The sequence below is a fragment of the Bubalus bubalis genome, chromosome 23 (assembly GCF_019923935.1).
Source record: "Bubalus bubalis isolate 160015118507 breed Murrah chromosome 23, NDDB_SH_1, whole genome shotgun sequence".
Lineage (NCBI taxonomy): Eukaryota > Metazoa > Chordata > Mammalia > Artiodactyla > Bovidae > Bubalus > Bubalus bubalis.
In genome coordinates, this window is record NC_059179.1 from 18882273 (window position 1) to 18905243 (window position 22971).

A 22971-nucleotide genomic window follows, 5' to 3' on the forward strand; every position below is an offset into this window, starting at 1 on the left:
ATAACTGACAGCCCCGTTACCAAAAAATTCTTTATTCTCCAGCAGGTACACACACACCACCCTCCCTGGTCCTCAGGGCCACACACATCTGCATTCACCCTCAGCAGCATAGCTCCTTTTTTCTGACATATAAATGGAAGAGCCCGAAGACCAGGGATCATTCTTCAAACACAAGTAGTCTCACACGCAGTTACTTCCCAAATCCATTAGAAATCAGGATTCCCGTATTTCTTGTACAGCCATGCGGCAGAGGCCCGGCATTGTGTTGTGTCTGTGGGAAAGGCAGGCAGGAGGGGCCAGCGGTCTCCCTGCCTGGGCAAGGCGGCTCGATGGTTAGTAACTTCAGGTTAGGCTGTCAGTCAGTGTAGGCCAGGGATGGGGGGCTCAGCTGCCAGGGCTCCCCAGCAGAAACCTGTAGGCAAAAAGCATGTTGACGGCATTGGTGGTGAGGCTCACTTCAGTCCCGTCTCTCCCCGTGACCTAGAAACTCACCATTCTCCCCTGGCTGACACTGCTTCCTTACGCACCAGCCTCTTCTTGTCATCCAGGGGTTTGGCTAAGGCCCGGATCACCTGTGGTTTGTATGGCAGCAGCTGTGGAGTTAGAGGATCTCATCTTAGCCTTGTTCAACCAAGGTAACCAAAAAAGCTGCTCTGACTCTACATCTAATACTCTTCCTGTTCTTCACTGACTCCAGACAGTGCTGTGTGGCAGGCTGGCCATTCTGTTTTCAGGGACTCAGGAAACCCTTGCCTATCTGTACTATATAGTGCATACCTCAGTAGCACAGCTGGATGGCCAGTCCTGCCTGCTTAAGGCAGAAAGGCGGCCCTGGCTCTTCTAGGAAGTTTCCAGGCCAGAGAGGGACACCTGCGGTACTCACCACGGGGGTGGGCAGGCGAGTGAGAGCGTGCATACACTGCAGCGCAGCGATCCGGACCGCCTGGAACACAACCGTAAGGAGGTGAGGGGGACCCGCGAAGGGGAGACGAACAGGCCAAAGAGCTGTCAGGGCTCAACGCACCATGGACGGGCTGGCACTGAGGTTCAGGAACTTGGTGACGAGGGTGTCAACGTGCAGACTCATGACCTGGGGCGCTTCCAGTAGAAGAGGCTGAAGGCAGCTGAGGGTTGAGAGCTGCACCACAGAGTCGGGGCAGGACAGGGCCTCCAGGAGCAGGGAGAGCAGCTAAGGGGTCACAGGAAGTGGGGGGGGGGGTGTGTGACCACATCTTTGATAAGCCTGCTTCTCCTCCCCTTTCCAGCCCCAGCATGGGGGGGACAATGGCTTCGTCCCTGCTTAGAGGCCGTGACAGCAAGGCTTACCGTGGGCAGCTCAGGCAAGAGCACAGGCTTTGGCAGCCTGTTAAGTACATGAGATAGGCCCTTCAGGTAGTTTGGCTTCACATCTGCAAAAAATGGAAAAGCTTAGGGGAAAACTGGGCTCAGACAGAGCGTGGGAATTCAATTCCAATCTCTGGTGAAGCTGGGACATCAGCCTACAGAGATTTTTATTTTTTCTTTTTTACAAAAAAAAAAAAAAAAGCCCCTCGGGCTCAGAACAGGCAAGGTACACCCATTAAAGGAAAACAGTGGGTCAAGAATCTAGATGTTCAGCCCTCCGGTAGAGGCCATACTAGGCTCTAAAGAAGCACTCGGGTCCTAAATTCTTTTAGAGAGTGTGGCCTGAACAGAGGAGAGGTCTATATATTTGAGGGCCTTCCTCTAACCTCTCCTCACCTTGCGGAGCAGCATGGAAGCCCCGGACCAAAGCGGGCACGTTATCTGTGAAGAACCGCTGGCGGAACATGATCCGCACTTCAGCATGGCCAGCGCGAGTTAGCACGTCAGTGCAGTCGGACATGAGCAGAGAGAAGCCATCAGCTGCTGCCGGGCCTAGTTCTGGATCACTCAGGAGGCCCATGAGCTGGAGGAAAGAGAGCTTTTGAGGTACGTCAATGGGGAAGGACCTTAAATACCAAGAGGAGGACAGCAGTCATTTTGGGGAGGAAGAGGATCAAGAGCGAAGTTCCTGTTTAGATCCTAGGTTCTGCTTGCTCAGCAAAGACTTACCCGCTCTGTAAGGCAGGAACTGAGAGGATGGTATCTAAGCACTAAGGCCTTTGTGACCTGTCACCAGAGAGAGAGAAAAGTCAGGGCAAGATGCCCAAACCCTGAGAAGCATGCAGGGTTCAATGGACAGATTTCATTTAACCAGATTAACTGCTCTAACAAACTCCTTTCCGACTCCTTACCCAGAGAAGCAGTGTGAAGGCCTGACTACGACAGGGCCCAGAGCTCAGCCCAGCCTCCACTTTGTCCACAGCCAGCTGCAGAAATTCATCCAGCTGTTGCCCTAAAAAGGAGGTAGGAAATGCTGACGCATGTGTCTGTTTTGACAACAAAGGCTGTAAATCCTTTAAATGCAGAAGCCATTAGAAAAGAACAATGTCATTTTGGCTGTGGACTCAGCCCACTTAAACTCTAGGACACCAGCATGAGCCTGGTATTCTCATAATGTTGGGGTGCTGGCATTAGAAAAGTCTACTTCTAATAAAAAGTATTTTTTTCAAAAAGAGCTGTCCACTTCTAATAATTACCCCTGATAGCTCCCTGTAGGGAACAGGAGGACAGAACTAGACAGAGCACTCTGGTTGAAGCCCTTATCTTCTTACATCCTATAAAGCTTTGCCCAGCTCTGGTCGTGACTCTTGTCCCAAGGGCTGTCCCCTGGAAAGCCTGATTATATTAGCAAACCCTTTTAAAGAGAATGAGTTACTACTATACTTCAAGACTGCATCAGCAGTTGGTTCTCCCTCCAGTACCTGCAGGGTGCTTGTTCAGGAGTCCTGCGAAGCACTTGGCCGCAGCAGTAGAGGAGAAGGGGCAGCTTTGGCAGCAGCTCAGCTCTAAAAGCTCCCCCATGAGTCGGTTCAGCTGTGGGATTTCCACCTGTAGAAAACCTGGTCATGTCATGGACCCAGAGAACATTTGAACTCCAAGAGACAACCAGAAGAGAGTGGCATCAGGGGCCAGGGTGAAGGACAGTGAATTCTCCAGTGGGCAAAGCAGAAAATCAGCCTAGCTGTGACAAACTGCAGCCCAGAAGTCACCTGGGCTCCAGCTCCCTTGGTCAGGATTAAACTGGGGTATTCCCCAAAGGTTGTGGTCACTTACGTTTCGAGGCAGGGAGCAGACAAAAGCCATAAGCAGTGCGACCAGTCGCCTCTGCCCTGAGGAGCCATCCTGTAAGGAAGAAGGGCCCTATCAAGCCTGTCCCACCAGCAAGAGACTTGTGCCCCTGATGACACCCATCCCAGATTTGCCAGAAAGATCTGAAGGGCAGATGTCCCAAGACTGTTCCCCATCTGGGTCTGATCCATCGGACCCTCACCTGGAATGGCTGGAATCTGCCAGAGAAGCTGTTTTCAGGCAGGAAGGAGATGTTGCCGTCCAAGAAGAGGGGCACGATGTGGGCGACACTCTGGGAGGCTAAGCTAGGGGGTACACCTAGTGTCACCAAGGAGCCAGGGTTCGACAGCAGCCCTGGGGTTCCCGGGACTCACTGAGTTCAGGGACCAGAGCATGCTCATTCACACCTTCAACAGATACTAACTCAGCACATACTACATGCCAGGAACCATTCCTGTCCTGGGCCTCGGTGCTACGGTAGTGACCCAGCCAGATCAAATCCCTGTTCCCTTGGAGCTTATCATCTAGCAAGAGGACTCAGTGTATGTGTCAAAAATGCTTCACAGGTGACTCTCATGCACACCTATCTGTAGCTAAGAACCACCAGTCCATGGCTCCCCAAACCCTCATCCACAGTCCATGGTGCTAAAAGACCCCTTCTTTCGTTGCCAATAAGACTTACAAAACAAATAACCGCCTTCACATTTACATCTGGGTGAGAGGACAGCTCAGAAGGAAACCATCTGCTACTTCTTCCCAAGAATGCTAGCCTCCCTGGGATCAAGTCGCATGCATGATTATACTCACTCAGGGCTCAAGTGAGTGGTGGCAGTGGCGATGACCGACGCCACAGTGGCCAAGACCTCATCCTCCAACAGGACTTTTTTCAGAACTGAGTGCTCCTTCTCTGCCAAATCAAAACACACACAGGCACAGGCCAGGACTGTGGCTCACACGATTAGGTCCTGTCCCCCTCGTGACAGGGCCTTGACTCTCGTTACAGCAGGAGCAGTTTGTAACGTGTCCTCTAGCAATGCTGTAGCCCTGGGAACCAGCAAGGCACCAGAAGCAGGAATGTCTAATGTGGGCCACAGAGAGTTCCCGAGAATTGCCTCTGACTAGACAAGAGTGGGAAATAAGACTAGCTAATAGGAATATTCTTAACATCAGAACTGTTAGTCTTTTCAAAAACTTAAAGGTAACGTGGATTTATCTTCGTGGCTCCTTTTACACAGCAGCTACCATACACACATACATTACTGTTGCTAAGCATTACGAATTAACTTATTTAATCCTTACCAACTACCCTGTGATACATAGGTATTACTCTCCATCTCCTTTGCACAAGTGAGGAAACGGAGCTTAGAAAGGCTAGATATCTTCACCTAAGCTAGCAGGGGGTGGCTTCCCTAGTGGCTCAGACGGTGAAGACTCCGCCTGCGATGTGGGAGACCTGGGTTCGATCCCTGGGGAAGGGCATGGCAACCCACTCCAGTATTCTTGCCTAGAGAATTCCCATGGACAGAGGAGCCTGACAGGCTACAGTCCATGGGGTCGCAGAGAGTCGGACATGATTGAGTGACTAAGCACATAAGTGAGCAAGTGGTAGAGTTGACCATGAGACCCAACCAGGTCTGCTAAACTCCAGAGCCTAATTCTAACTAATCTAATTACACAGCAACTGAAGGGGAGGGGGGGGAAGTGTGCATCCTTTTAAGTGTTGCTAACACTAGTAGATTTTGGTTCTCTCCAGAGGTCAGCTTGGCACCTTGTGATTAAAGTGAAATCTCATTATGTGGACACAGAATTCAAAAGACACCTCTGCTGGTGCAAAATGCAATACCAGCGAAACCCTGCAGGTGGCAGTGCTGTTCACCACAGTGGAAAGGCTGGGGTGAAAGGAGGCAAGGGTGAGAAGGGGAAAGTTACCTGGTGTGGAAGCCTGCACAGCCAAGGCAAGCAGGCAGGGTACAGCTGTCTGATGGAAGTACCAGCAGCTCTCGGGGTCGCGCTGGCATTTTTCTGCCACTTGCTGGAGGCTCTGACAGACAGCAATAACTTCAGTGGTTCCTGGACTCATACTCCCTGTGTGGTGAGAAAGTTTTCCCTAAGGTTTTCTTAAAAGCACTCCCAGGTCTGTCAGATACGGGATATAGGAAGAATAATCAAAGGTAAGTATCTTATTTTGTTAATATAAAGAGCCAAGTCATTTTATCTAGGAGCGGAGATCTGCCCTGCCAGCTCTGCAACAGGAGCACTGATACACAGCGTGGGGGTGTGGGGAGCCACCCTCCTGCGCAGTCGGAGATCTACGTGTCAGTTATAACCATTCTCTTCGAAGCGGTTCTTCCGGATCTGCAGTTCTGCATCTGTGAACTCAACCAACTGCGATCATGTACTATAGTTTTTACCCAGTGAAAAAAAATGTGTGTGTGCTGTACAAACTTTCTTTGTTTAAGGGTCAAACATACATTCTCCTTTAGTTTTCAAAACAATCCCCTCAGCAGTATCATTTCCCCCATTTTATAGAGGAGGATGTGAAAGCTCAATAAATTAGCAGTGGTTTTTCCAGGGTCACAGTAAGTACAAAAGTCAGGGATCAAAGCCAGGCCGTGCTCTGAATCCAGTGCTCTTTCCATTCTGTATCAGGTGCTGGATCATCCTCTGTTGAGTGGATCAACCACAAAGGGCGGGGCAGTACCGAGTGGGGAGCCTGGGGAACTCGAGGCCCACGGCGCGCAGGCTCCTAACAGCCACAGCTGTTGGCACTTGTGAGGAGCAGCGCTCCTCAGACTCCAGGGTGTGTCCAGTTTACCGGGAGATCCTGCTAAAATGCAGATTCTGACCAGTGGGGCCTGAGATTGTGCGTTTCTTTTTTTTTCAGCTGGAACACTGTTTAAGTCTACATAACGCCTTGTCTCACAGAGAAGAGAATACCGGAATAGGTTAGACTTTCTTTCTATAGCAAGCTCAAATTGTGTCAGACAGTTTTATCTGCTACAGAGTGCTGCTTGCATGAGATTCTGCATTTCTAATAAGCTCCCAGATCATGCCCATGCTCCTGGCTGATGAACTCTATTTTGAGTAGCACAGCCTTACAGTGGTGCTTTTCAATGGATTCCACACTGAAATCATCGAGGCATTCTTAGTAATCGTTGCCCAAACCCCACCCTCCTTAGAGACTGAATCGGTTGGACTGCATGGGGCCCAGGCAGTCAGCATTTTCCAGGTTCCTTCGTGACTCTTACTAGAGCCATCACTGGAACCGGCTTTAGACACATCAACTCCAAACCTGGCTGCAGCTCCCCTCCGGCCCAGCTGCTCAGAGACTGTGCCCTGTACTCACCTCTGTTCATCTGGCACAGATGCTGCAGCAGAAGAGGCAGCGTCTCCTTGACGATGCTGGGATGTGTGGATATAGCTGATAAGGCTTGCAGACAGCGTGGATGCCGGGAGCACCTGGTGGGCCCATCCCCTCTAGCCAAATCTGACTCCTCTGAAAAGCAACCCAGGAGATCAGGTTTCACTGTGTGATGGCAAGCATGAAGGAGCCCCCCGCCCCAGCAACTTCCCTGGGAAGGAGCAAGCCACAGAAGATCAGAGACATGTACCTGTACACAGATCCTCAGCAAGCTTGGGCACTAGGTGGCTGCTGAAGGCCATGGGGTAGAGAGTGGCCAGGGTTCCTGATGCTTCCAGTGCTGCCACCCTGCTGGGGCACAGGGCAGGTGAGCATTAGCTGAGCTGGGTCCATGGCTCTCTTGCCTAGGCCTGCCATTAGGCAGATTCAGGAGCGTGGGCTTCTGAGACCACCTTTCTAAAAATGCAGGATTCAAGTACCTATACCACTAAGTTGGACAGGGCTTCTTAATGCCCCCCAAAAGAGAACATTCCTACAACAATCGCTCCAACCAGTTAGCAGCCAGAGCCAAGCACAGAGTCCATGTCCTCTGGGAAAGCCAAGGGTCAGGAGCACAGCGCCCTGGAACAGCTGGCTCTATCTTGCTGTCTTATGTTCTCACCAACTCTGGGAATCCTCCTCCAGGAAGCTCAGTCTGTACAGGTGACCCACTGCTAGCTCCAAGTCCCCAGAAGATAGGAGATCTGTATTAGAAGGAGACATGAACCTCATCTTTCTTCCCCAGCAGCCACCACCATCCTTCCCAAATCATAATCTCAAATCCCAATTTGGGATCAAAGAAATCCAAAATCATACAGAATTGTGAGAACCAGGGAATAAAGACTGCTCTTTATTTAAGACAGAAAACCACAGCAAAGGGACCAAAAACTCCAATCTTTTTTCTTTCCCTTAAGTGTACCTGGTTGAGCACCCAACACTGTGAGTGTACGAATGCCAACAAGCTGAAGCTGGGTGTTGGGGTCTGTCAGGGCCATGAACATCAGTGAGCACAGCTGGTCCTTGAAGCCACTCAAAGGTCTTTCATCTAGGGAGAGACAGAGTCCAGGTTAGAGGGAAACCTCATTCAGCACTGATGCAAAGATAACTTGGGGCAGATTTTTTTTTTTTGGCTGTGCAGCATCGAACGTGGGATCTTAGTTCCCCAACCCGGCATCAAACCAATGCCCCCTGCAGAGGAAGCATGGAGTCCTAACTACTGGATCAGGGAACTCCTGGGACAGATTTAAAGAATTTAATCCACTGGATATCCAGGAAGTACACTAGGAAAAAAAATGAACAGGTCTCATTTCTTAAGTGTTCTCTTGTGCTACAACTTAAGAACAACAGGTCGGCTGTTCCAGGCTACTTCTCTGTAGCACTCCTGGCCTGCCCTCCTTTACAGGGCTACAGAGTTCAGCACCCCCCGGACAGCACATCTAGAAGACGGCCTCACCCTTGTCTTCATAGCTCCATTTCTGCTGCAGCTTCAAGAAACCCAGGATCATTTCAAGGATTGTCCTCCGCTGGTTGCTCTGTAATGTTTTAAGGGGCATGGGGGTCAAAGACTACCTTTTAATGGATTTCAGTCTTGCTACAATGGAAGTGGGGAGAATTATCGTTGTGCGTAAGAGTGTGAGGAAAAGAGTGAACAAGGGAACCAGCAGCAGCTAATGGGAGCTAATGGGAGCAAAACCCAAGATCTACTATATCTAGGCCCCAGCGCAACACAGCTTACTCCATGAGAGCCATCCTAGCCCAGGGTCCCATCACTTCCTGGAAAGATTCTGCTTCCTTACCTGACTGTGCTTGTGGAACTGTTCCAGCAGCAGAGGCAGCACGTTGCTGGTGACGTGGTCGCAGGCCCGGGCAGACGCGCCTGCAGCCGCCTGCAGCAGTTTGGCGCTAGGCCACACCAGTTTCATGTCCGGTTCGCACAGATGGTGCCTGCAGTCTAGAGAGGCAGCACATCACAGACCTGGGGAGTAGGCTGAATGTTGCCTGGTTCCCCTGCAGGTCACAGAAGCTGGAGGCTGAGCCCCAGGACTAGCAGTTATCACGTAAATTTCTTTCAATTCAAAGCAGGGCTCCAGTACGCAAATCACTGATCTTGGGGGCACTCGTGAAAGGTCACTGGCCTTAAAGAATTTCCCTCTGTTGTGTGCACTCCCCTTTCTAGCTGCCATGCCCCATTACCCTGTAGAATGTTGCTAAGGAAGGAGTCAAGGAGGTCCTCAGCATCAGCCCTCAGCACAGAGCGAGACAAACACGCAGTCAGGGAGTTGAGGGCCGCCAGGCCCTCGGCCTCTACCCGCTCACTTGCCGTCTGGAACACCTGTCAGGGAGGGATCCCATGGCTACTGAGGTGAGCCTGCACCAGGTGAGACCCTACCCACCTGCTGCCTATTTCCTTTTTTGGGAGAGGGTGGTGAGAACCTTTAGGGCACAACAATGGAAATTAACCCTTCACGTGAGTTTCATCTCAATTGATGTATTCTCACTAAGTCCTTAGTCCCACTAGGATATTGATACACATCTTTTCTTTCCTTTTCAATTCTGATTGTGCTACACAGCATGTGGGATCTTACTTCCCCGATGAGGGATTGAACCCACACCCCCTGCACTGAAAGCATGGAGTCCTAATCACTGGATCGCCAGGGACGTCCCCACATACTTTTTTGAGAAACTGAATACCAACCTTGAGCGGTGGTTGTTGGGATCCCTTTCCCCAAGTCTCTTCCTCTCCCCCTCTGCTCAGAGTGACCTATGCCCTTTACTATGGAAGGACAGGAAGCGGGCACTATGGGAGACTGATCACGTCATCAGTAAGCAGCTGGCCCTACCCATATCATTCAACCAAAGTATGCCCCTTGGCTCTCCTGCTGAATAACCAGGCACAGCAACAGAGGGAAAAGGATAGGGCAGGTTATCTCCCCTCATGCCTGACCTGACAACTAGGAGTTAAGAGTAGTCAGTTTATCTAAGTGACACTCACCTCTCTGCGGATGGAAGCCCAGAGGCTGGGGAGGAAGTCCTTTAGTTCTTTCTGTTCGTACACGGCACAGCAAGCATTCTGCCAGGAAGAGCAGAGGTTAACGGCTGTCTATACTCTCAGACTTCCTGGGACGTGCAGCCCCCTCAGCATAACTGCACCTGAAAGAGGCGGCTCTCAGCAGTAAGACCAGCAGGGTTTCATAGCCATCCTACCCAGACCACCGAAAAACAGGACCTCGTCCCAACTGATGGAAACAAGCACGAAGAGGGAGCCCCGGTTAGCCTTTCCTCAGCTGCCACTCTGTTACTACAGAACAGGACAAAACGCAGCTGCAGGCCGTAGGTCAACCTACAGGCCGAGACCCTGGGTATCCCTCTCCTGAGGCCCAGGGAACAGCTCCCCAGCTCTCTAAGAATCAGTCCATAATCCTGTAGCACTGCTAAATTGTCTAAAGACAGCTGGGTCCTCAAAAGAGAAGAATCACTCACCAGAGTCTGCAGAGAATCCAGCTTGGCACTCAGAATCTCGGAGTCCACTTTCTCAATCAGCAGGGGCAGCAGGAACTGTGGGAGAGAAGGAAGAACTGAGCACGAGATATGGCTGGTGCTGCAGCCGCACCCAGCCCACCATGTCCTCACTGCCACCAGCCCCCAGGGTAGGTGCTACGTCACAGAGTTGCACTGAGTCAGGAGTTGTGACTGTAAACCAATCTCCCTCCCAAGCCATGGCCGGACCCCTAGTGACCTGAAAAGTGGGCTAGCTGGCAAAGCTAAAGAATCTCAAAACATAGTACCACATAGGGACTGGATGACTATCTTAAATGAAGAGATGGTAAAGTTTTCTACTTCGAAGGTCTGAAGACACTTGCAGAATGCCATACCCTAGAATGTATACTGGATCTTTCTTTTCCTCCATGCCTTTAACTGTTCTTTCTTCAGACCCTTCTGAGGGCTGAGGCTACATGCCCCAACTCTGGCCAGACCCACCTCAGCAAAGCGTGGTGTGGAAGCCAGCACAGCTCGAAGACTCAGGATGAGATCTTCTCTCTGGATGCCATGGGGATCATTAGGTGGCTGCAAAAGGGAGAAGAGGCGGGGCCTTGTATCTCTCTCTAGACCATGCCTGGACACAGGACTGAACCTACCAACCCTGCAGAACAGGGTGAGATTTACTCCCAAATTTCCAGAAAAGTGGTACAAGGCCCCAGAAGGAAGACAGCTTGCTCTTTTGTGTTGTTCCTCGGGAAATTTCTGTCTGTTGGGCCTTTATTTTCTATCTAATCACGCAGTTTGCATCTGATCTATCATCTCACCACTCAGAGATAAGCACCCTTAACTTTCTGGTGCAACTTTCTTCTCTGTATATAGGGTATTATGACTATGTGATTGGTAGACACTGTTTCCCTTTAAAATATATATATAGCTTTAGAAACCGTGAATCTTTTGAACACATGGTTTGCCGTCTATTTTTTCACTTCATACATTAGGTGTATTTATTTCATGTTATTGTTCTTTCATAGCATTTGTTTTACTGGCTGATTCATTGTGTGGTTGAGCCACAATTTATTTGGATAATCTCCTTTTGACAGACAATTCTATTTTTCCACCCTTATAAAAAGCTGTAATTCTGGCAATATAAAAGCATTGATGATTTCTGTATCAAGAAGGCAGACTTTTTAATTGAAGTATACAGTTGACTTTTAATATTGTGTTAGTTTCAGGTGTACAGCAAAGTGGTTCAGTTATAGACGTTTATATATATCTTTTAGATTCTTTTCCATTATAGGTTATTATAAGGTATTAAATATAGTTCCCTGTTTTATACAGTAAACCTTTGTTGTTTATCTATTTTATATATAGTGATATGTATTTGTTAATCCTGTTCAGTTCATTTCAGTCGCTAAGTCGTGTCCAACTCTTTGCAACCCCATGGACTGCAGCACACCAGACTTCCCTATCACCAACTCCTGGAGTTTACTCAAACTCATGTCCACAGAGTCGGTGATGCCATCCAACCATCTCATCTTCTGTCATCCCCTTCTCCTCCTGCCTTCAATCTTTCCCAGCATCAGGGTCTTTTTCAATGACTCAGTTCTTTGCATCAGGTGGCCAAAGTAGTTCCAGCTTCAGCATCAGTCCTTCCAATGAATATTTAGGACTGATCTCCTTTAGGATGGCCTGTACTCCTATACATCCTGTTAATCCTGTATTCCTGGTTTATTCCTCCCCAACCTCTTAAAAAACCGTAAAGTTTGTTTCCTATATCTGTGAGTCCCTTTCTGCTTTGTAAATGAATTAATTTGTATTATTTTTTAGAGTCCACATATAAATGGTAACATATAATTGTCTTTCTGTGTCTTACTTAGTATGAAAATCTCTAGGTCCTCTACTTTGTTGCATGTATCTTTTCAAATTAGTTTTCATCATTTCCGGATATATACCAGAGGAGTGGGACTGCTGCATCATAAGGTAATTCCATAGTTTTCCATAGCAGCTGCCCAATTTACATTCCCACCAACAGTGTAGGAGTGTTCCATTTTCTCCACACCCTCTTCAGCATTTATTATCTGTAGACTTCTTGATGATGGCCATTCTGACTAGGGGCTTCCCTGGTGGTTCAGATGGTAAAGAATCCGCCTGCAATGTGGGAGACCTGGGTTTGATCCCTGGGTTGGGAAGATCCCCTGGAGAAGGGAAAGGCTACCCACTCCGGTATTCTGGCCTGGAGAATTCCATGGACTGTATAGTCCATGGGGTTGCAAAGAGTCGGACACGACTGAGAGACTTCCACTTCACTTCACTTCATTCTGAATGGTGTGAGGTGATACCTCTTTGTAGTTGTAATTTGCATTTCTTGAATAATTAGCAAAGTTAAGGATCTTTTCATGTGCCTATTAGCCATGTGTATGTCAAGAAGGCAGACTGAAAACATGGATCAGATTTTCCTTTTCTTCTTTGAAACCCCACCAAAAATGCAGTAAGGGGATTTTCTTTCTTTTTTTTAAGATATAAAGCTAAAGGGTGAATAGGACAAGAGATATTAGCAACAAAATTGTAAAAGCAGACAGGGAAGAAGAAAATGACTTAGAGCCAAAACAACAGAATCCTCAGTAGGCTTGGGGAAAGCTTAGTAACTCTCCATATACACCACACAGTCTCCTCAAAAAGCTTTGCAACCAGCAGTACCAGATACCTTTGGAACTGGGAGTGGGGTTAGAGAAGCAGTCTGACCTCCCAGATTGCTTCTCAAGTCCTTCCTAGCTGCAGCAGAATCTTGGGGTTTAATTCTTGGAGAGGGTGAGACAGAGCTGAGACAAAAATGCAGTTGAGGGCCTGGGTGCTGAATCAAAAGAGGTCTAAGTGGGAATTCCCTGGATGTCCAGTGGTTAGGACTCAGCACTTTCACTGCCAAAGTCCTGGACCGGGAACAAAGATCCTGCAACCTGGGGGTTCCCAAATTGTCCATGTAAGCCACTCTACAGGGAAGTTCATCCTCAATCAGCCCATTCTATGTGCTCAGAGCTCCCACTCAACTTTATAATCCTCACTCTGAAACATGTGCAAACTCCCAAGGATTACTAGATATCTGAAGAAAGCCTCTAATCTGGAAATAGAGAACAACATAAATTGAAAAAAAAACTTGGACGAAACAAAGACCACACATGTGGGGAGAGTTTTCAAGAATGGTAAGAAAGTAATTCATTCATGGGTTAAATAAGAATAGAATGCTATTAAAAAAAAAAATTCAAGAAATTATCAAAAATGACAATAAAAGGCCCTGGGAAATTCAAAGCATGAGTGCAGAAATGAAAAACAAAATCAACCGCTGGGAGACGTGCTGGTCCTGGGCCTTTCTGCCCTCGGATCCCTTCCTCAGGCTGACCGCTGCAGGCCGCATTCTCCAGGTTCCCACAGTGGCCGAGGTTCAGTCAATGGGAAGCACTTGTAGATGAACGCAGGTCAGAAGGAAAGGAAAGCCCAGGGCATTTCTTCCCATCTCTATTTGGTGGGCATGTTCACCACTGGCAGCATCTCCTCCTTGGCTCCAGGTCCCACTGAAGGCCTGTGTTTTGTCATACTTTCAGCCCCTGAGGTCCAGTAACATCAACTTTTCCCTTAGTCCCTCCAGCCTCAGGGTGGTAATGGTTTCCTGCTATTGACAGGTTGCCTCACTATCCCTTGTTTGGCTTCTCAGCTCTCCTATAACTTGTACAAACAATTTCCAGCATTAAATTATTTGTTTTAAATACCAAAGTGGTTTCTGTTTTTCATGCCTGGACTCTGACTGATAGAAAAGATAAAAATAAAATTTTCTTATAAAGTAACAAAAAGGTAAAGGAAGGAAATATGAAAGAAAAGGTAAAAGACTGACAGGAGTTCCCAAAGGAAGGAGCAGAGAACTAACAGAGGGGAAGAAATCATCAATGAAAGAACGCCAAGAAAATTTCCCAGGCCGGAAGGACATGAACTTCCAGACTGACAGGACCTACCGAGTACCCAATACAATGCATGAAAACAGACCTGTACTAAGGCACATCATTGTGAATTTTCAATATATTGGGGGGAAATAATCAACGCTTAAAAGCTTCCCTAAAAGAGGGGAAAAAAGTGAACATAAAAGTCTTGCAAAGCAGAAAGAATTCAGACTTCTTCACAGCAACTGAAAATTAGAAGTAAATATAGTAATGCCTTCAATTTTATACCCATATTATCAATAAGTGTGAGCAAAGAATGAAGAGATTATAGATTTATAAAAATGAAAACATTTTATACTCTTTTTACACCCACAGGAAGCTCATAAGGGATGAGCACCACCAAAATGAAGGAATAAATCATAAAATGAGGAATACGTAAATACAAAAAATGGAGATCTGATCCAAGAGAAAAGATAAAGGAATCCCTAGATGATGGGAAAGAAAGATTCAGTACTGACTCTGCATTAAGAGTAGGAAGCAACCAGCTAAGACTGTATGGCTAAGTTAAGACTGGTTTTTACATTTTTAAATGGTTGAAAAACAAATCAAATAATATCTTGTGGCACATGAAAATTATATGAAATGTGAATTCCCAAGTTCATAAATGTATTTATTGCAATACAGCCCCTGTACCACATTCCAGCGGCGAGGGCCATTTCTGTGCTAGAACAGCAGAGGTGAAGAGTTTCAATAGGGAACATAAGGCCCACAAAGTCTAAAACAGCAGCTATCTCGCCCTAACTTACACTGCTGTGATCTATGATGATGACGGCAAGTGGCCTATACAGATTGATAAGACCGTAAAGAATATTTTTAACACAAATTTAACACTGAAAGCCAGGTGTCCCTATTTTAACTGACAAGAGCTTTCTGCTTCCCATAGACCACACTGTGGAAAAAAACACATAACTCTGCTCAAATAAAAGAAATTTTCCAGTTATTATCTATAAACTTGTTTTGCCTAGAACATCTCTGAGAAAATATATAAGCAGTTGGGAGCAATGATTATCTCTGAAAGGAAAATGGTTGGTGGCAGTAAAGAGGCTTAATTCTCTAAATGTTGCATCGTGTTCACTGTACTATCTTTCAAAAAAAAAAAAAAAAATTCTTGCCCACCCTAAAATTTTAAGTGCACATATTCCTAAATTTTAGGAATTTATCCTACTGTTACATCCGTAAACCCACATATGTGTGAAATGATACATGTACAGGCAGGGTATGTTAGGTGGCAGCATTGCTTATAACAGCAAAAGATTAGTAAAAACCTTTGTCCCATGGAGGACAAGTAAAATTAATTAGGTATTTCCATGCAAAGGAAAATCACAGTCATAAAGAACAAAGAGCTAATTTATATACTGTTATGGAACCCTCTCCAAGATATACTGCTAAGTGAAAACGCCAAACTATAGGAAAAATGTGTAAATCCACTACCATTTTTATGGGAAAAAGGAAGAGCATTTTTTAATACATGGATGAAAAAGCTCTGTAAGATACAGATGTAATTGATAAAACTGGTTGACAACTGAGAAATAAACTTGATGGTATGTAGATTTTTCACCTATTTGTACCTTTTGTATTTTGAATCCTGTGAATATATTATCTTTTCAAAACAAACACAGAATAAAGAAAGTAAAAACAGAGAAATCTGGCAGCCTAACCAAGAGCTTTCAAGAGTTCAAAGGCTTAAATACTTCTGAGCAGAAATAGTGATACTGATTACAAAAGCAATGAAAAGAATATTAGGAGAGAGGTGGTCCCAGCAACATGATGTCAGCTAAAATAAGCTGCTAAGAAATTCCCTATGGCAAAAATGGCTTTTTATCTTAAAGGCAGGGAAAGTCAATAGTGAAAGTCACTCGGTCATGTCCAACTCTTGGAGACCCCATGTACCATATATAGTCCATGGAATTCTGTAGGCCAGAATACAGGAATGGGTAGCCTTTCCCTTCTCCAGGGGATCTTCCCAACCCAGGGATCGAACCCAGGCCTCCCGCATTGCAGGTGGATTCTTTACCAGCTGAGCCACAATGGAATCTTCCCAACCCAGGAATCGAACTGGGGTCTCCTGCATTGCAGGTAGATTCTTTACCGACTGAGCTCTGACGTAAATTTGATGTGTGTGGTATAATTCCTTTCATTTCTTCCAAATTACAATGCTTTCATCTACATACCATGCATACCTATATAGTGCTGAGACCCTGAGTATTCAAAAAGAGAAGGTGAATCAAGACGAAGAGTGGGAGAAGGTCTGAGGGCATCAGAGAAAACACCTCCTGTACATGCTATGCTCAACTGTGTCTTCGTTTCTATTGCCTGAGATGTGCCCTCAGAATCCAGGATCATATGCTACACATCCTTCAGAAACCAACTGAAATCCTATTTTATCTGTGAGTCAGTTCCTGCCTACTCTAGCTCACACTCAACTCTGTCTTTGAACAACTGTAACACCACTTGTTTTGGTCCATAATCTCTTACTGTTACTTAAATGTTTCAGCTTTCAAGGACATGAATCATGTTCTACAATCCTGTAGTTCTAAGCACTAAGGACATTTTTAGGAAGTTTGTCTTTCCACTTCCCGGTTTACTGACAGGTTAAGTTCTTGAGGGCAGGGGTCATTTCTTTTGTTCACTGCTATACCCTCAGTGCCTAGAACTGGGCCTGGCACACAACAGACACTCACTATTTGAATGAATGAATGAAAGGTACTACTTACAGGAGTAAAATCAATAGGGAAGTAACAAGATGTCACTTCAAACAACTCCTCCACAAAAGGTCCTAAAGGCAACAGAGAAAGAATGAGGACTTACAAGCCTTTCATCAAACAAGCCCCAACTAGCTAATCCAAAGCTACAAGGACGTACCCAGGCTGTAGTCTCTGGAGATGAGGTCATAGACAATGCGGAAGGCCACCAGAAGATTACGGGGATCCTTTTCCCCATCCATCACCTGGATGAAGCCAAAGGTGAAATCAGCTCCTAGGCCCTTCAGCTCTGGGGAGGAGAGAACAAGGTCACTACTGTCCCACAAGATAGAAAGTGGGGCTTTCTTCTGGCCTGTGTTTTCCCTCTCTCACTGCCTCCCTCTTCACGCCTCCCAGAGCCGACCATTTCTGTTTTCCTATTCCAAGAGAGTCCTCAGTGAAGAGAAGATGTGCAAAAATATATAATGGTTATGGAGGTAGGAATTTAACACCTCAGCTCAAACTCCACCGTTCCTTTACTTTACTGGGGAGTGAGTGACTCCCAGTTTCCCTTCATCTTCCTCTCAGAGTACTGGCTCTTTTATATGACCCTGGGCTAAAATCAGACCTGGTAAAGGGGGAAGAAAAGTTGTGTTCACTTTTCAGATTTCCGAAAGCCCTGCCTCTCACCTTCTTCCCGGGCTCGCATGAAGTTGGTGATGATACTGTAGACTGTGTGCCGGTCCACCTGGGGCAGGGACTTAGTAGGAGAGACAGAAGAAAGTGAAGGAAGCGCCCAAAGAATACCTCAGCTGACAAAACTACTTCCTGCTGCATCGTCTCTAACCGGGTAATTCTCTTTATACCAGAGTAAGATGAACCTCAGGGAAATGCAGAGAAAAGGTATGGCTATGGTCCAGCAGTCTAGCAGTGGAACCAATAACCCAAACCTGTCTGCTACATGCCTCACTTTCTTTAGGTGTGAGAGGACACAGGTCAGATGTACTTGCATACCTCCCTCTCCTTATACAGTAGCAAGGGACAGCAGGCACATATGGTCAAAGGCCTGTAAGAGTTCAGAACTCTTAGAAGGCAATTTTTTTTTTTTGCCATGTAATTCTAGTTATGTCAAGGGCTGGAAGATAGAAAATACCGAAGTGACCGTTATCACTCACCTGTACGTGGACCTCCTGAAAGATGGCTTTAAGCACAGAGACTGCCAGCCCTGGGGGCAGGGTCACACACAGGCTCTGGGGGAGAAGAGAAGTGTGAACACAGAGGGAATTCTGGAAATTTTAGTTTAGCCTTCAAGCCTAAAACGGGCCTATCTAACTATAGTGGGAATTACAACATCCAGGCTGGGGAATAAATGCTGATGGTGAGAAACATGGTCCCTTTTCTCAAGCTGATTAGGTCTCTGCAGCTCCTTCCAGGTTGACTCTGAATTCCAGTCCCCAAAGGACACTTTTACTCTCCAGACTAAAAACAGAAGTGGAGCTGGCTGAGACTAGTTTAGCCCCATATCTAGGCATCTGCTTTGAAGTATGTGAAGTCTTACCCACTAAGGGGAAGGAGAGAATTCACTGGAAATAGATTCCTGTAAACACGGTATGTAATACAGAAAAGGAGAACTCACAAGTGCCCTCAAACCCTGCAGAACAGACGGGATCACAAGATGATGGTCCTTCAGCCGGTTCTCATAGAACAGGATCAGGTGGACCACTGAACAGACCAGAAATTCAGTTATTAGTTCCCACAGGCTGGAGAAGGGCCCGCTGGCATTGCTTCCTCCCAAAGTTTCTAAGGGCTGTTCCTGCTTGGGCTTCACTACAAATTGTCTCCTTCACCTAGGTATGTCCCAAGCCCTCCCATCTGGGGGGCTCCTTCCTTATCTGTCAAGAAAACAGGTGAGCATCTTGGGTTATCCCTTCGCACAGAGGTCACAATCAAACCCATTCTCAACCCGAGACCTGCTTTTCTACAGAACTTGGGTTGGCACGTTTTCTCACAGGCCCATATGGTAAATATTTCAGGTGTCTAGGACACAGTATGTCACAGCTACTCAGCTGGGCCACTGTAACATAAAAGCCGCATAAACGGCAGGTACATAAATGGACATGGCTATATGCTAATAAAGTTTTATTTATAAAAACAGGCTGCAGTTTGCCTACCCCTGAGATGGAAGATAAATAAGTTGTGGGTTTTTTTCCTCAGGACTTCAAAGCATTTTGATATTTCATTACTTTTCTGCTCCATCTATGAAACACTACTTTGTCCATTTTACAGACAGGAGAAGACATACTGGGGAAAAAAAAAAAACTGTCTAAGGCTACATTTGAAATCTATGTGTCTTGTGTCTCAATTCTTATCTTCTTTGCCACATATACTAGTGATGTGTGAAGACCCTGCGTTAGGAGTTTGAAGATACCTTATGTCCCTCCCTTCCTCCCACCCGGTAAGCTGGCCTGACAGACACGGAAGGCTTTGGCTCAGCACGCCTACCAGTACCTTCCTTCTCCAGCAGCAAGGAGTGACACTGGAGGAGCACCTGTGACAAAAGCTGGATCCCACGGGCCCGAGTTCGGGGTTCTGGATTCTCTAGAGAAGACCTGGGGGAAAGTAAGATAGAAAGGCTGATATTACCCAGTTCAAACTTCGGAAGTAAATATTTTGAAATTAGTCACACTCACCCCCTGGGCATGGAAGCCGGCCCAGGAAGGTACTCTGGAGGCGCTTAGCATTACAAACAACAGTAAGGCCAATCCCCAGACTGGCCTGGAGGTGTCATCAGGGGCACATGTGACACCACAGCCAACAGAAGTGTCTGTCTCCAGGCACTGACGGTGTGGGTCTTACGCTCTCCTCAGTGATATAATTGTGACATTTCTCTGAAAGAGAGCTTAGCAGTTAACCACGGGGCTCAAGAGATGATTGGCAGCTTCTACCAAAACTTCCCTGGTGGCTCAGACGGTAAAGTGTCTGTCTACAATGCAGGAGACCGGGGTTCAATCCCTGGTTTGGGAAGATCCCCTGGAGAAGGAAATGGCAATCCACTCCAGTACTATTGCCTGGAAAATCCCATGGACAGAGGAGCCCGGTAGAGAGGAGTCCGTGGGGTCGCAAAGAGTCGGACACGACTGAGCAACTTCACTTTCACTTTCACCAAAACAGGAGAAGAATAAATATATCACTATTAAAGCAACCATTATAGTCTTTACAACTGGAAGTGTACTAAGTAAGATGGTCAGAATAAAGACTTTAACTATTTAGGATTATTGATATGGGAGGACCCAGGCTGAAGCAACAACAAGGTGATTTATCTTCAAAACAAATCACAGAGGTTACATTTAAACATAGCACAAGGAATCTAAGCAAATGAAGGAGGCAGAAGACTTCTGAAGGACAGCTGGCCAGGGTACCTTAAGGAAACAAGGATAAGAGTACCTATGCTGAGCTCAGTCGTCCAATAGTGTCTGACTCTTTGCTACCCCACGGACTGTAGCCCTCTAGGCTCCTCTGTCCATGGAATTTTACAGCAAGAATACTGTTGCCATTTCCTCATTTCCCCCTCCAGGGGATCTTCCCAACCCACGGATCAGAACCCTCATCTCCTGCACTGCAGGTGGATTCTCTACCACTGAGCCACTGGGGAAGTCTCAAGAGTATCTATAGCTAGAGGAACTGGGGCAAAAAAGATCCGTCTTGACAGGATACCTGGGATAGGAACTTACAGAAAGGGCCCCACTCAGAAGCAGAAAACTGTGCATTTAAAAATGGACCAAGGCACACAGATGCTCACAGAAGCATTATTCAGAATAGTCAAAATGTGACAACAACTCAGATATCCCTCAACTGATGAATGGGTAAACAAATTGTGGTATATCCATATAACAGAATATGATTCAGCAAGCAATGAAGTACTGATACATGCTACAACAGGAATGAATCTTGAAAACATTATTCCAAATGAAAGAAGCCAATCATAAAGATTATATATTATTGTATGATTCCATTTATCTGAAATTTTCAGCATAGGTAAATCCACAGAAACAAAGTAGATTAGTGGTTACCAGGTGCAAGGAAGAGAAAGGAATGGGGAGTGACTGTTAATAGGCGTGGGGTTTCTTTTTGGGGTGATGAAAATGTCCTAAAATTGACTGTGGTTACTAACGGTTGCACAAATCTGTGAATACACACTTTATTATTTATTTTTTTAATACACACTTTAAAATGGTGAATTTATGATAGGTAAATTATATCTCAACAAAGCTGTTACTTTAAAAAAATGAACCAAGGCCACAACAACATATGGGAGAAATGCATGATAGTGACCTACTCTCCCATCTTCTCCCCAGTTTTCTGTTTCTCTCTGTTTCAGAAGACACGCTAGCTATGACACTTAACCACCTTTGCTACTAAGACTTTTCAACTTAAATGGTCTTCCAAGTACAAAATATGAGAAGAGCAGGCTTTATACTACAAGCACATGCCTTCTCTGGAGCTTGGAGTATCTGGTTTGAACAGTGGTCTTCCAGCTGTTGTCCCAAGCCCTTCCCTACAGTGGGGAATCCTGTGCCAGGTCAGCCTCCCAGGCGGGGCCCACAGGGTCTGAGTCAGATGCAGGCTGACTAGGATGCCATGGGGGAGGGTGGGGCTAGAGAAGCACCGCCCCCCCTCACCTAAAGACTGACTTTAGAGGCTCTAAAGGCGGACTCAAGAGCTACTGTGGCCCACAGGCTGTGTTCTCAACACCTCCTCAAGGGTCTCAATCAGTTGGCATGAAACTTTTTTCAAGAGAAACAGGCTTAGCCTGAGGTACTAATACGGAAGGGGGAGGGGGAACTAGGCTGCAGTGGAAGAAATCGAGGACAGAATAACTGTTTTCAGCATGTACTGCCAGGGCTGATGAGAGCTGTTCTAGAGCAGATCGCTTACCCAAGGGCTTCCACCACTTGTAACACTGTATAGCTTCCAGATTTCACATCTAGAGGAGAGTGAAAAAAGAAACATGAAACAACAACAATAACAACAAAAAACTCCATCCTAGGGTTTAACGTCTTTATTGCCAATGTTTCTGCCTATCCTGGGTTTACACTTGGGGGTCCACTGTGCTTGCCAAGAGTTCCTCCACACTAGAGGCATTTCATAATACTTCAGATATGCAGCTCCAAGTATAAAAACTGAAAAGAAAGCAAATATATCATTTGTAGGTAACCTGATTGTTTACTTAGGAAAATTCAAGAGAAATACATGAAAAAATATTAGAAACAAAATAATTCATTAGGATGGCTGCTGCAGCTAAGTCGCTTCAGTCGTGACCGACTCTGTGCGACCCCATAGACAGCAGCCCACCAGGCTCCCCCGTTCCTGGGATTCTCCAGGCAAGAACACTGGAGTGGGTTGCCATTTCCTTCTCCAATGCATGAAAGTGAAGTCACTCAGTCGTGTCCGACTCTTAGCGACCCCATGGACTGCAGCCTACCAGGCTCCTTCATCCATGGGATTTTCCAGGCAAGAGTACTGGAGTGGGGTGCCATTGCCTTCCCCAATTAGGATGGCTAGGTACAAAATTAATATGAAATTAAGAACTCTCACATATATATGTACACTAGCCTGTAAAATTATATAAAGGAAAAAAGTAATAATAGCAACAAATAAAGTTTTTAAAAGAGAGAGAAAAATACCTCAATATAAACTTAACAGAAAAATGTGAATATCTGAATGGTGAAAACTTTAAAGCACAAGTGAGAAAGTTGACATGCAAAAAATAATACATAATCAGGCAAATTCTAAAAAAGAGTAATGAGGGTGGAAAGGCAGTTCTTCTAGATAGTAAAAGATTTTTATAAATAAATTTTACAATAATTAAAATACTATATACTTCTGAATATACTTTATATTCTCCATAATAAAAGTATAAACAAAAAATAACAGTGTACTATGAGTTCATAGTCAAAGAAATAAATAGTACAAAAATGGAACAGAAAATCCAGAAAAAGACACAAATACATGAGAATATGATTTTAAAAATCATTATTTCAATTAAAGAAAAACAGACTATTCAATAAATGCTGTTGCAATGACTGGTTATTTGGGGAAAAACAAAAACAAAAAAACCAATGGCTCTGAATTTTTCACCAAAGTAAATTTCAAATAGATTAAAGAAAAAAAAACAGGAGACCATTTCTAAGTATAATATAAAGTTATACTTTAACCATAAAAGAAAAGATTA

General features: G+C 45.9%; 1 protein-coding gene and 1 non-coding gene across 6 annotated transcripts in view; both read right to left on the reverse strand.

Moving 5' to 3' along the window:
* Positions 1-16: 16 nt before the first annotated feature.
* The window catches only part of MMS19 (MMS19 homolog, cytosolic iron-sulfur assembly component), a 35630-nt gene continuing 12675 nt past the window's right edge, over positions 17-22971 (reverse strand). The window contains exons 2-31 of one of the 5 annotated variants that reach the window (XM_025274045.3): positions 21675-21723; positions 19248-19348; positions 18376-18461; positions 17915-17989; positions 17430-17499; positions 16921-17049; positions 16773-16834; positions 10571-10657; positions 10073-10147; positions 9585-9662; positions 8786-8924; positions 8389-8543; positions 8046-8124; positions 7512-7637; positions 7215-7296; positions 6804-6901; positions 6539-6688; positions 5122-5277; positions 4000-4099; positions 3395-3497; positions 3178-3246; positions 2826-2952; positions 2256-2356; positions 2074-2130; positions 1741-1927; positions 1327-1409; positions 1025-1189; positions 884-943; positions 493-593; positions 17-412 (exon numbers count right to left, since the gene is read on the reverse strand). In XM_025274045.3, the coding sequence (XP_025129830.3) occupies positions 385-412; positions 493-593; positions 884-943; positions 1025-1189; positions 1327-1409; positions 1741-1927; positions 2074-2130; positions 2256-2356; positions 2826-2952; positions 3178-3246; positions 3395-3497; positions 4000-4099; positions 5122-5277; positions 6539-6688; positions 6804-6901; positions 7215-7296; positions 7512-7637; positions 8046-8124; positions 8389-8543; positions 8786-8924; positions 9585-9662; positions 10073-10147; positions 10571-10657; positions 16773-16834; positions 16921-17049; positions 17430-17499; positions 17915-17989; positions 18376-18461; positions 19248-19348; positions 21675-21723 (2978 nt within the window). In that variant the 3' untranslated portion in view covers positions 17-384. Of the gene's footprint in view, positions 413-492; positions 594-883; positions 944-1024; positions 1190-1326; positions 1410-1740; positions 1928-2073; positions 2131-2255; positions 2357-2825; positions 2953-3177; positions 3247-3394; positions 3498-3999; positions 4100-5121; positions 5278-6538; positions 6689-6803; positions 6905-7214; positions 7297-7511; positions 7638-8045; positions 8125-8388; positions 8544-8785; positions 8925-9584; positions 9663-10072; positions 10148-10570; positions 10658-16772; positions 16835-16920; positions 17050-17429; positions 17500-17914; positions 17990-18375; positions 18462-19241; positions 19349-21674; positions 21724-22971 lie in introns of those variants that run through there. The other 4 variants (XM_044935108.2, XM_044935107.2, XM_044935106.2 and 1 more) reach the window with 4 other exon arrangements.
* On the reverse strand, positions 6084-6205 carry LOC112581681. Its single transcript, XR_003106300.1, has one exon. It is a non-coding gene; the product is annotated as a small nucleolar RNA SNORA28 (small nucleolar RNA).